The 14533-nt window shown below is 35.6% G+C and overlaps 1 protein-coding gene across 7 annotated transcripts in view; it reads right to left on the reverse strand.

The window, feature by feature from the left end:
- The window catches only part of UBE2V2 (ubiquitin conjugating enzyme E2 V2), a 55533-nt gene that overhangs the window by 10862 nt on the left and 30138 nt on the right, over positions 1-14533 (reverse strand). For 2 of the 7 annotated variants that reach the window (XM_066379086.1, XM_066379087.1), the window contains exons 2-4: positions 12787-12825; positions 10833-10981; positions 5549-5674 (exon numbers count right to left, since the gene is read on the reverse strand). In XM_066379086.1, the coding sequence (XP_066235183.1) occupies positions 5549-5674; positions 10833-10877 (171 nt within the window). In that variant the 5' untranslated portion in view covers positions 10878-10981; positions 12787-12825. The remainder of the gene's footprint in view (positions 1-5548; positions 5675-10832; positions 10982-12786; positions 12826-14533) is intronic. The other 5 variants (XM_066379082.1, XM_066379088.1, XM_066379084.1 and 2 more) reach the window with 3 other exon arrangements.

The following is a 14533-nucleotide window of genomic DNA, read 5'->3' on the forward strand; positions in this document are numbered from 1 at the left end:
TTAGATTTACCAGTATGTCCACAATCCTGTAAACACTAAAGAAAACACTTTATATACTTTAAATGAGTGAATTGTATGTTATGAATTGTATGGTATGTGAATTCTGTAACAATAAAACTAGAAATAGAAAAGAAAAATAATTTTTATAATCTCTGACAAGTAACTGAAACAATGTTAGGATGTATTTTTAAATGCTTCCTCTAATGCTTTAACTTAAAATAGCAGCAACTCCATTCGCCTATTTTAAATAAGTTCCAGAAGTGAACAAGCTTACAAAATAAGAGAATACCAAGTTCTTTCTAAAGCAGAAACAAACACTTCCAGCTGTAAAGTTAAAAGATAGTTAAATAAACATAGGTAATTGTAAATCCTATAAAATACTAAGAGAATGCATAAAAATTTGGAAGGAAGGGGAATAAAAAGAGAGGAGGGAGATAAGAGCATGGGGAAATGAGTATCATGTCAGAAAAAATCTGTATCTTATCAATTTATGATATATAGTAACCTCCAAACCTTGAGACCTCAAAGCATAAAGTATTGTAAGTTATGCTTTACAGTGCTACCCATCCACAAGAGATCATTTTGACTAGTTGTTGTAAATAAATAAAAACCAAAATGACTAAAACAACACCTATAATTCATCTAGTACTTAAATAACCTCAAAATATATAAAAGTATCCTGGCAAAATCACCAATGGTCAATGTGAAATTCCCTGCTATTTATTTACTATTTATAAAAGTACTAACTTAAATTCTTATATATCAATGAAGAGAGAAAATCATGACCAGTATATTCACCCTACCTCAACCCTCTATACACATACCTATACTCCAATAATTAAAATCAGTATTTATTTTATAGTTTTTGAATCCCCAATTCAAGGCTGACATTATGAAGTTATGGTGGGAATATACATTAACAAGGTACTCTTACAAACAGCTAGTAGGACAAACATGGACATAGCCCTGTGGAAAGCGACTGGCAATCTTCAATCAAGCTGAAAATAAACCCCACATCTCAGCAGACATTCCATTTCTAGGTGTATGCCCTGAAGCAAGTGCTATTCAAAGTACGTTCATGGAATCGTACCAGAACTTGAACTGATTTTTACTAGTCCATGACAATATAATCATAGAAATTGAGAGTAGATATTTAGAGTTCTACAGCAATTTGACAAGAGAAATTTTATTTTAAAAAATCAGATATTGTATTTTGTCTTTTTTATTTCATTGGTCTAGTAATTCAATTTTACCATATTCTACAAAAGTACTTATCTACAACATTGAAACCAATAAACAAACACCAGGTCCTGAGAAGCACTGCCTTAAGGTACAAGAACACTTGTACAATCTCTTCAGAGAAAACTGAAAAAAAAAACAAAAAAAAAACTAAATGTTCAGCAAGTGAAAAATGGAATATTAAACAAGAAAAAGAAAAAATCTAATTTGCATGACTCAACATGGGTGAATTTCAAAAAATCACTGACATATAATTCCACAGAAAAGTGACACAATATACAGATAAACACACACATACATTGTAAAAGCATGACAATCATGCACCAAAATTATAAATAGCAAATTCAAGATGAGACCACCTCTGAGGAAAGTGGGAAAATGGGAAACTGGTGAAAGGCACACAGTAAGTTAACTATAATGCAGTCTTTAAAATTAAAAAGATCTATTATAATTAAAACAAAAATGTTAAGATATGACAAAGGTAGGTAGAGGATGTTGGTTATTATATCAGTGTTTTCAACCACCAGTCTGTAGACTGGTCCACCAGAAATTTCATGCTAGTCAGCAAAAGATTTAACCTCCCTGATGTTGTATGGAGATTGTAAGACCCAACAATCTTAGTCAAACTTGCTTATGCTCAAGGTGATTTCTGCCTTAGCAGTCCCTGAAATAATTCTATTTTCACCAGTCCCCAAGTGTAAAAAGGTTGAAAACCACTGGGTTACATCATTCTCTGAAAATGGTCTGTATGTTAGATAAAAACACCAAAAAATAAAAGAGAAAAGTGGTAATAAATTTATAGTAACTGCTATAGTAACACAGAAAATAACAATGTGACTATAACAGAGTAATAAGAGAGGTAATTCAGTTTGGGGAATCAGGAAAGACTTCTCTCAGACAGTGACATTTACATTGAGAATCTGTAAGGATTAGTCACAGTGGAGGAAATGTACAGACAGGAAGAACAGGAAGTGCAAAAGTCTTAGCGCCAAATGAAAGGTGCGCAGGGCACTGTGTACTCTGTTAGTCAATGAGCCATGGCAACTAGCATGCACATGTGGCTGAAGCCATTAAAGAATTCAAATCATTTAAGCGTAGTGACATAATTTATGTTTTAGAAAAATCCCTCTGGTACCTTGTTTTTGTAAAGATGATTTTGTTTTTGAAAACAAAATCAGAAATGTTGCTGAAAGGTAGAGATAAAAGATAATGTACAGGCTGACCAGGCGGTGTTGCAGTGGATCAAGTGTCAACTTGGGATGCTGAAGACCCATGTTAGAAGCCTTGAGGTCACTAGCTTGAGTGGGGTAACCAGCTTGAGCGTGAGGAATCATAGACATGACCCCATGGTCACTGGCTTAAAACCCAAGGTCACTGACTTGAGCCCAAAGTCACTGGCTTGATCAAGGGGTCAGTGGCTCAGCTGGAGCCTTCCAGTCAAGGCACATATGAGAAAGCAAGCAATCAATGAACAACTAAAGTGCCACAGCTATGAGACTATGAGTTAATGCTTCTCATTTCTCCCCCTTCCTGTCTCTTTCTGTCCCAGTCTCTCTCTCTCTCTCTCTCTCTCTCACTAAAAAAAAAAAAAAAAAAAAAATAATGTACAACTTCATTTGGTGGCAATGTAACAAGACTTTTATTTTCAACAAAGACTCACAGGACTTAATGATAGGTAGGTTGAGGAAAGAGAAGTAGAGATAGGGAGGTAAAATGTCAAAAGGTGTACAAAAGTCCATACGAGATCAGATAAAGGTAGTTACGAGATTGTTAGAGATTATTAAAGATGGTTTGAAACTGAATTCTAAATTTCCTAGTTTCAAGATAGTGCAGGACCCACCATTAATTACTTACAGAGTCTATAATATGAAAACAAACCAGCAGTTAAGAAAGCTATCTCTGGTAGAGAAATTTAATAAAAATATCTCCTTCATAAAGGCAATGCTGTGTCACAAAAGAAATTCCCTAAACAATCTCCTTCTGTAAATTAAAAATGTTTCTTAATCCTGCTTCCATCAAATATTTTACTACTACTAAACATAGAACTATTTAAGCATCCACATTATAATGTCTAGAATAACCACTGGAAGAACAAAATAAGAATAAAAAAGGTTAATTTAAGAAGAACCAGTTCAAAAGTAGGCAAGAAACAAGAAACACATGGAAAATATTTATTTAAACTTGAACATATCAATAATTACTATACATTAAATATAAATGAACTAAGTGCTCCTGGTCCATTACTCATATTCACTGGCTGACAGGAAAGATTCTCAGAGCCCAGCTTTGAGTTGGCATATACCAGGTAGGGAGTTTTGGGAGTGACTAAACAAGTCCAGAGCTGAGATTTCTAATGACCTTTACACCTTCCTCCACTGAGAGGGTCAGGTTTTCCAACAGTATACCCAGCAGGGAGGTGTGAACCTATCTGAGACCCACCTCTGGGCCCACATACTAGGCTGGAAGTGGAGGGTGAGAAGCTAGCTGTGTGTCCAGGTTCAAGATGTTGCCAGAATGTGGTTACATACAGGGAAAATTAAGCAAATATAAGTAAATATACAGGGCAGGGAAAGAGTAGGTTTACAGTTGTTTGTCTGGAACATAACACAAAAATTAATAAATAATACAAATAATACAGACTGACCAGGCGGTGGTGCAATGGATAGAGCGTCGGACTGGGATGCGGAGGACCCAGGTTCGGGACCCCGGGTCGCTAGCTTGAGCGTGGGTTCATCTGGTTTGAGCAAAGTTCACCAGCTTGGACCTAAGGTCACTGGCTCGAGCAATGGGTTACTCAGTCTGCTGAAGGCCCACGATAAAGGCACAATGAAAAAGCAATCAATGAACAACTAAGGTGTTACAACGAAAAACTGATGACTGATGCTTCTCATCTCTCTTCCTTCCTGCCTTCCTGTCTGTCTGTCCCTATCTATCCCTCTCTCTGACTCTCTCTCTCTCTCTCTCTCTCTGTCTCTGTAAATAAATAAATAAATAAAACAAGAATAAAGTCTGTTTTGCATACTCACAACTGTAAACCTACTTTTGCCCCACTCTGTTGTAAGGATAATGAGCGAGGTTTCTCACTGTTGAAGGAAGGAATTACAAAAATGGAAGGACTAAATCTGTAATAAACCCTGTGTTAGAATACAACTGGAGGTATAGGTATAAATTCATGGTGATAGATAGGAAAGAGGTGGGGAAGAAGAATAGGTATACATATGTGATACATTAGGTAAAACTATAAAGAAAAATAAGTAAATATAAAAAAATTTTTCAAGATATTAACTATCATTGGTGGAAAAAGAGAACACAGGAAAAGGATAAGGAGAAATACACAGAATATTGATAACATTCTATATCCTAAAATAGATGAAGTTCATTTTATTATCATTATGTTGTATGATTCCTAACCTGCATTTTGCATGTTAAGTGTGATCTCGCCTGACCAGGTGGTGGCGCAGTGGATAGAGCATCAGACTGGGATGCCGAGGACCCAGGTTCGAGACCCCAAGGTCACCAGCTTGAGCACGGGCTCATCTGGTTTGAGCAAAAAGCTCACCAGCTTGAACCCAAGGTCCCAAAGTCACTGGCTTGAGCAAGGGGTTACTTGGTCTGCTGAAGGCCGGCAGTCAAGGCACATATGAGAAAGCAATCAATGAACAATTAAGGTGTCTCAATGCGCAATGAAAAACTAATGATTGATGCTTCTCATCTCTCCATTCCTGTCTGTCTGTCCCTGTCTATCCCTCTCTCTGACTCTGTCTCTGTTAAAAAAAAAAAAAAAAAAAGTGTAATCTCAACATGGCAGCTCAAGAGCCTGAACTTGAAAGTCTGAACCTAACAATCTACTCTTATTGGAAATTCACCTATTTCCACTAACTTTCTTGTGTGAGTCAGGTAGAGTCTGCCATTTTGGCTTGTTCACTTTAAATAAAAGTGCTCAGTATGATTGTTTGTTCCAATACTTGTTCCTCAAAAAGAAACCCCCACTTCATGAATATTCATCCTTTTAATATCATCAATTATAACTTAACCCTAAAGAAAAATAACATTTAAAAAGTGGTCATTTTTCCACCAAATAAGATTCAATGAAATATGACTACTGAAGCAATTAGTAAAACCCTAAGAGAGTGTTGCTATCACATCTATATAGGCTAATACATTTAGGTCATAAGGATGGGTTGATTTAGAAAAGAAAAACAACATAAGAAAAACGCCTTTAGACTTCCATCTAAACAAAGCTTTTTTAAAAATTTTCTCCTGACTATATGTTATAGGTTATATAGGAATAAAATGATTACTAACTTACCATTCCACTGGAATTATTTATTCCATTCATATTAATTTTGGTTACAAATCTAACTGATGGAGGAGCTTCTGGGTATTTAGGTCCACATTCTACTTTCAGGCTATATATTCTGTTTTCATAATTTGTCTGGAAGACAAAAAAATAATAATAATATTCAAGTGCTAATAAAGAGGAAAAAGTACAATTTGAATGTACTTGATAATATGTGTATGTAACCAAGGATTTACTTTCTACATTCAAATTTATTTGACCTATATGGTTAAAAATAATGCACCAAGCATATTTAAAGTAGAGATTTTATAAAATAATTCCATACAGTCATATCAAAATGATCAGAACTTGCTTTTTGTGATACAAATAATGCCTATAACAAGTTAAAAGGAAAAAGAAAACCGTTTAAAATCAGTTTTTACTAAAAAGTTTACTTTGTAGAAGGAAGGACTACTTGACTACGTCACACACATATAAAGGTTCCCATTTGTCTAGGACAATTCTGTTTATTGTTTCAGTATTAATATTAACAGTGCTTCTTTTCATTCTTGAAAGAATTTAGACAATAAATGATATGGTTATCCCACTTATAGGACAATCTAGCGAAAGAAAAACCCTGTATTATACCAACTTACAGCAAGAAAATAATTATTTCATGCCTCATTAGTTTATTTATATTATTTCATTAATTTTTAGTTCATTAAATTTCACTATCGGAATTCAGAGATAAAACAGCACGCTTTATGTTTCTACAGAGTTTCTTTCTCTTTTTCTTTTTTCTTTTTTAAGTAAGAGGAACAGCGTATGCCCCAATGGGGATCCAATCCCACCCATATGGGGCCCTGTTGCTCCGAAAGCTATTTTTAGTGCCTGAGGTGAAAGTATCACTGAGACATCCTCAGTGCCCCCAGGGTGGGGTGGGGGGCTTCCCTGGAACCAACTGGGCCATAGATGCGGAAGGGAAAAGAAAAAGGGAGAGAGAAGGGGAGAGAGAAGGGGAGAGGAAAGGAGGAGAGGAGGAGAGGGAGGGAGAAGCAGATGATCATTTCTGCTGTGTGTCCTAACCAGGAATTGAACCAAGACATCCATAGGCCTACCCCACCTCTGAAGTAACCAGCCAGGGCCAAAATAGAGTTTCTTAATTGAGAAGTTTATCATTACCATACTATAAAAAAGCCATTTTAAAGCTACCAGATTTAATAGTTCTAGATTATTCATGGCTTACTTTCATGCCTATAATTAACTCTTCTTTACCCTTACGACTTGTTCACTTATGGTTAACTTACTGGCATACATTTAAAACAGAAAAGTAAAAAATAAATGAAAGGGACAAATGCAATGCCTGTTGGTTTCTAAGTTAAAGCTGAGGGGCGGAGGTAGCAGCTAACCATCCATCTACAGATTTCACTTACCAAAACTGATGCATAGCTTCCTTTCCCTTAAGTAAGAGTTACTCCTAAGTGGAGATGATCAAATCAGGGATATTAAACTACTGTAGTTTAAAATGTATGCAACAATCTTGTATAGATATTAAATATTTCAATACTTTAAAAAAGAAACATCTGTATAAAATTCATCAAAGTTTAATGGCAAACATATTAATAAGATGACCAGCACTTTTGATACGTACAAAAAGGACTAAAATCAGATTGGAAAAAATATTTTCACTAAACAGTCTGTGGTTCTTCGATCTAGATGCACATCAATCTCTCTAAAAAACCTGCAATTTTTGTTTTAAATGATAATAGCCCCCAAGAAATTTCATAATGTTAAAGAAACTCAAAGTATGTGGAAACAACCAGAAATCTCACACCTGGCTAGGTGTCAAAATTGTTATTGCCATTTTGTAAACAATATTTTTTATAAAGATTAAGTCAGTATACACCTACCCTATGAGTTAATAATTCCATTCCTAGACATTTTACCCAAGAGAAATGGTGACAAACATAAGTTCACAAAAAGACATAAAAAATGCTCATAGCAGATTTATTTATAATAGCTAGAAAGTACATAAAATCCAAATATCATGAACAAAAGAGTATTATGGTTTATCCATAAAGTAAAATATCAATAAAAAATAAAAAAAACTTCTTAAAAAAAAGAAACACTTCTACTACATAGAACACAGATGACTGAGTCAAAAGAAACAAACTGATAAGTGAATACACTGCATGATTCTACTTATACAAAGTTCTGCAACAGTCAAAACTACTCTAGGGTGCATAAAGTAGTGGTTGGGGTGGGGCTAGGGATGGGAATTGGAAGGAGCACAGGGAACTTCCTGACGTGAAAGAAATGTTCTCAATAAGCATGGGGGTAACAAGACATTTGTCAAAACTCATGGTAAGATCTACTATACAATTTCACCTCAATTTTCTTAAAAGTTAAAAAATAGTAAGCTGGCCTATTGATCTAATTCAGTGCTCAGAATAAACATACTAACATTTGACACCCTAAATTTTAAGTTAATAGCCAACTCCTTCTATTTAACAAAATAATAAAATAAAAAAAGAATTATAAAAGAAACCAATAATTACTAATTGTATACTACATTCAGATACTCTCCTACTGTCTAATTATTAATTTCTCAAAACTTCTAAAGATGGGTCTAGTACTGCCATTTACAGATAAGAATTATACATATAGGGAAAAGTAAGTAAACCTCTAAAGCTAAAAAACATTGCCTCAGAAAATTTAATATATAAACATATATGGAAAAACAAAACTGCTAATCATACAAATCCAAACAAGTACTGGAATAACACATACAAAACAACTAATCTTAATCAGTAGCATAGTTTTAAAAAAAGGAACAAAAAAAAATTCTCTCAGCTAACCAAATAATAGTATCTTAAGGTAAGAATTTTCCTTTATCCTGGCTGAATGCAGATACTTAAAGCTGGGGACAAAACTTCTTTAAATATGGCACCTTCCAAAGAGAAAACCACTAAGGTGAGACACCAGCCCCAGCAAGATTTATTAAATGGCAAATGACATTTGTGTCATTTGTGTGCTGTGACCGCACACCTTCACCCAGTCTTATATGCTTCAGTGAGGGAGATAACTGGAGAGAAGACACAAGGCAAAATCACTGTACAGTGAACAGTCTGGCTTGGAAAGAGTACTGTGCCTTTGCAAAGTACTGGCCTCCTGCCTCTTCCTGGCACCCAAAAGTGATAGGGTGCTCTAAGACTACCATCCACAGAAACCAGAGGACCCAACTGGAAGAGAAGCCTGGCCTGGCAGGCAGGAGCTTTAGTCAATGTGCCCTCTTTGCCAACCAGGCCCTACCCTCCCCACAAATTAGAACAGCATTTTCTCCCCACTGGGCACAGCCTGGACATGGGAGTTTCTTGCAGTTTCTATGACACCAGGAAAGGCAACCAACTCGGAAAGTCCTGCTAGTGACCACAACTAAGCAAGTGATCAAGTAGGAGCTGCTCTTCCACATTTGGGAACTGTGCTTTGAAACAGTCCATAAAAATAGCTGAGGAATTCATACATAAGCTCCAAAACATTCTTCAAGTTTAAAGTCTACTGGAGGTAGTAGCTGGGAAAAAAATCTAAGTAATTTCAAATTTATACTCCATCAAGTTCATACTGTCAAATGTTCCAACTATTCATTAAGAGAGAATAATCCTAAATTATTGTACAAGCACTATTTTTTAAACAAACAGACCATGATAATACTGTTCACAGGCAGTGACAATCAAGATTTTCATTATAAATACCAAATTATAAAACACATAAAAAATTCTAATCAATATTATATTTCCTTCTTCAAAAGCCTTATGGAAAAATCAGAGTAGGGGAAAGGGAGAGTTTGTTAGTTTAGTAGTGTGCACAAATATTGCAAAGGAATACCAGAAAATATAAAACATATATTAATTTATTCTTTAAAGTTAACATTGCTAATTATTTGATCCATTTTTCTTTTCAACAGAAAATCTAAATTCTATCCAACAAGGAAAAGGATGAAGTATTCTTATCACAAGGTAACAAACAGTATACAAACGTAGAGTAAAAAAATTAAATTTAAAAACTCCTTCAAAACAGATTATTTTTCCCAGCAAATCAAAACATTATATAATACATATTTCAAAGAATCACTGTAGGGAATGCATAAAAGGGAACTTTGAGTAAAGAATGCAATATAGAAAAGAATTTCACAACCTGAAAAAACTTTGAGTAAAAATAAAACTTCACAAACTTGAGAAAGACCTAAGAATAAAACACAATGGGCCTGGCCCTGGCCGGTTTGGCTCAGCGGTAGAGCGTTGGCCTGGCGTGCAGAGGTCCCGGGTTCGATTCCCGGCCAGGGCACACAGGAGAGGCGCCCATTTGCTTCTCCACCCCCTCCCCCTCCTTCCTCTCTCTCTCTTCCCCTCCCGCAGCCCAGGCTCCATTGGAGCAAAGATGGCCCAGGCGCTGGGGATGGCTCTTTGGCCTCTGCCCCAGGCGCTAGAGTGGCTCTGGTCGCGACAGAGCAATGCCCCGGAGGGGCAGAGCATTGCCCCTGGTGGGCGTGCCAGGTGGATCCCGGTCAGGCGCATGCAGGAGTCTGTTTGACTGTCTCTCCCGGTTTCCAGCTTCAGAAAAATACAAAAAAAAAAAAAACAAAAAAAAAAACACAATGGGCCTGTTTTCAACAACTCTAGAAAATACATAAGAATCATAGACTTTTCTATGTATTTTATAGACAAAGAAACTGAAACCTACTCCAGTTAAGTGGCAAGTCAAATATCACAGAAACCAATTTAGAAATTATTGGTTACATATAGTGGGTTAGTAATATGTTATGTCAAAATAGGCTGTTTGCTCTTTCCAAAAAACCCCTCCATTTCCTCACCTTTTCTCCTCTCTATCTGGAATGTTCTCCATCCCCATCACCACCTTCTGAAATCCTATCAATCAGTTCATTAAGGCTCATTCCAAGGCAACTTCCTCCACTGTTCAGCCTTCCTTAATTATTCCAGCTAGAAGAAACATATTCTAAAGTCCTGTAGTGAACTTTCTCTGCCATATTTAGCATGTCATTTGTATTTACTTTTTCTTCTCTACTACACTACAAACACCTGGTTGGCCATTACCATATCAATCTTTCCTCCCCTCCAATCCCCCAAGTATTATATATTATCCCTGCACAAGGGAAGCGTCAATAATGCATAAAAAATAGAGTAATTGTTTCACTTAGAAGTTATAATTATTTTAATATCAATATTATAAAATAAAATTCTTACTGTAAAGTAAAAATAAACAGTAATAGAAAAAATATATAATTCATAGCACTGACCCTTGGTGGCCCAATAATCATGCCTGTCCACCTTGTAAGTGTCATATCTTCATCATCTTCAAGGCCCCAGCTAACTGTACCATCGCCTACTCCTTTTTGTCCTTCTTCAAGTTCTTCCAACAAGCGAAAATTACGAGGAACTTTAACTCCTATACGAAAGAATGTCAATGTAAATGCAAAAAGCTCAAAATTATAAGAGCTACACATAATTTTTACAAATTAACCTTTATACATTATTTCCCAAAGACAAAATTACCTCTACAAAAACATTCTGCCCCAGAAATGCTGAATCTGATAACCTCTCAAAATGAAAATGCTAAAGAAAGCACAATATCAAATATCAACAGTACATGTAAACTCCTAATCAATTTTTACTGACATAAACTAATCATAGAAGAATTATAGTGAATAGTTGAGATTTGTGTTCCTAGCCAAGAACATTGCATCAAATAAATGGATATATAACCAGAAAGTTCAAAAAAGTTCAATTTCATTAGTATAAACTCTTAATATTTTTAAAGAATAGAATTATATCCATCTTTCAAAATGCACTCAAAGGGTAGTGGTGAACACACAATGCAGTGTACAGATGATTCTGCAGAGTTGTGTATCTGAAACCTGTATAATTTTGTTAACTAGTGTCACTCCAATAAATTCAATTTATAAAAAACTCCCAAAATAAAATAAAAATTCACTAAGTTACTATTTTCTAGAATACAAAAGTAGCCCCACCCACAGTCCCCAGTCAATCTCTTTCCTGTTTTCATTCCTAACCAATAAGTCCCATCTCTCCCACATCAGCACCAGCACATAATCATTAATCCTCACTTGGGGTGTTTTCAATTTTAAGACAAATTTGCTTATGAATATAACAATTTCCTAGGACATACCCTTCAAAATTTTCCTAAATCCTGGCAAATTTTACACAATCCACAAATCTTTCTCACACCTCCACTCCTCTACCCTTTAACTTCATCACTCCTTACTTTATTTCTAAAACTTTAACAGATACCTTTCCTCTCTGCCTAAACTCTCTTAGCCTTTCAGTTTCCCATTCCCTTATTTTCACTAAACCGGATCTTTGCCATTAATTTGACCTCCAATCCCTGGAATCAAACCAATCAAACCATGATTCTTCCAATTTATCACAAAGTTCTTAGAATTACCAGCCTTGCCACTTCAAAAACTGAGCCCTGTGGTTTTCTCTGTTCACAACAGCATCTAACAGGAAACAACCTCCAGCCTCACTGCACGAGTTCTAAAAAATTAGGTGAATGCCCTCAGACTCCTCTCTCTGGCTCTGATGTCTAATGGGAGCATGTGCTCACACTCTTCCTCACTCTCTCATGCCCACACATAAAAACAATTATGAAGCACAAAGAAAGAAGTGATAATCTGCTTTAGAGCACTGTCATTTTATAAAACTTCTAGCTCTTGCTGAAACCAAAACATCTTTTTCACTTACTAATTCATAGTAATCTTTCTAGACCTCTATAATCAAAAGCCAGTATATACTGTAACTTAAAACAAAAACACTAGCTACATTATGTACTGTGCCTCATAAAAAATGCTTGAAAATCTTGGGCCACAGAAATATGGAGCTGTTATAAACCACAAAAATAAGAGTAGTCATTATTATAACTACTATGATTATTAATAACTGTTTAGCAAACTCTATATGCTATTTTAAATAAACTGTCTCACTTATTTATAAATTTATCCATTCTACAGTTGTAGAAATTCAAGTTTGAAGAAGTTATATAACCTACCAGTTTCCAGAACAAAGTCACTCTTTTAACCCTTACATTAATTACATTGTGTAGCACAACAAGCTACACAAGCACAGATCTAGGAGGCAAACTGCCTAGGTCCAACTCCCAGTTCTACTGCCCACTTTGACATGTGACCCCAGCAGTATTCTCATCTGTAAAAGTGAGATAACAACAGTTCCTACCTCACAGAATCATTGTGAAAATTAAACAAGGTAATCCACCTGAAACAATAAATGATGGCTATGATTATTTTGGTGTCCATATTAAGTAGAATTACATAAAACTTCTATTTAGTTCCATATAGAGTGTGTGAGAATAAAAGCTTTGTGTATAATTCTGTAAGGTGACCTCTGGAACATTTTACCCTAAGACGTAAGTTTCTATTCATATAACATTGAGACAACTGTTATTTTCCCATAGCTGTACAGTTATAATCTTCACAACACATTGCTATCAAATTGCTCTTATCATTCATTATTAAATCATTCCCCTACAATAATTCTGGCTTTTTTTGTGGAGAAAAAAATTTTATTCTAAAAATACATCTCAGTAACAATAAAATAGCAAAAACTGGTCATTATAATAAAGAGAAAAAGAGCTATTTGCTTTCAACTTTTTTTCTGAAAAATATACTACTGCCAACTTCCATTTATCTGTATTTGAAGTATTGATTTTAGAGATTACCAAAGGAAATTTTAAAATCATTGTTTAGATTCTCCCTAATACAGATATTCATCTGGATTGCTTTTATCTTTAAGTAAACACATTTTCAAAGAATGCAATGAAACATAATTAGAAAGATAAATTATGCTTAGGATATGTGCTCCAAAGCAAAATACTGGTTTGTATCCCCGTTTCCCTCAACTGCTGCTATACATAACAAAACAAAACAGAAAACTGACTGTATTAAAGTACTGGTATTTCAAAGTAAATTATACAACTTAAATAACAAAGAAAAGACATAACTAAGTTATTTCTAACACACTTTAAAGGCATATAATGACATTTAGTACTTAAAAAGTAGTCTTAGGCGCTGGCCGGTTGGCTCAGTGGTAGAGCGTCAGCCTGGCGTGCAGGAGTCCCGGGTTCAATTCCCAGCCAGGGCACACAGGAGAAGCACCCATCTGCTTCTCCACCTCTCCCCCTCTCCTTCCTCTCTCTCTCTTCCCCTCCCGCAGCCAAGGCTCCATTGGAGCAAAGTTGGCCCAGGCGCTGTGGATGGCTCTGTGGCCTCTGCCTCAGGTGCTAGAAGAATGGCTCTGATTGCGGCAGAGCGTCGCCCCAGATGGGCAGAGCATCTCCCCCTGGTGGGCATGCTGGGTGGATCCCGGTCAGGCGCATGCGGGAGTCTGTCTGACTGCCTCCCCGTTTCCAACCTCAGAAAAATACAAAAAAAAAAAGTAGTCTTATATCTTGAAGGTGCTAAAGAAACAAGTAGTCAAGACAATTTCAGTCCTGTCTATAAAGTTCTGAGTGATAAGAATATAGGGAACAATATTTAAATTTAAATTTAAACTTAATTTATTACTTAATATCATTACTATAAGATATATCTTAAGTATTTTATGCAAAGACATGAAAGCATTTACTCAAAGATCACCTAGAGCTAGGTTGGTAACATACAACTTACCTATCAGTCCACATCTTGTTTCATACTAATGTAAACACACACGTTTCATATTTGCTCCACATTGTATGTCGCATACATCCTGTCATATGCATATTTTAAATAATTTTATCACCCCTAGTCAACACATCAGTTGGCCATAATGCAGTCGGTAGAAATAACCCTTTTATAACAAAATTCTTGATATACAAAATTTCTCTGTAAACCAAAAACTGATCACAAAATTGACATTTAATTCCTATTAATGATAGATGCATGTTTACCAGAACATCTTAACTCATTTTCAGACTATTAAAAATTGG

The sequence above is a fragment of the Saccopteryx leptura genome, chromosome 3 (genome assembly GCF_036850995.1).
Source record: "Saccopteryx leptura isolate mSacLep1 chromosome 3, mSacLep1_pri_phased_curated, whole genome shotgun sequence".
Classification (NCBI taxonomy): Eukaryota; Metazoa; Chordata; class Mammalia; order Chiroptera; family Emballonuridae; genus Saccopteryx; species Saccopteryx leptura.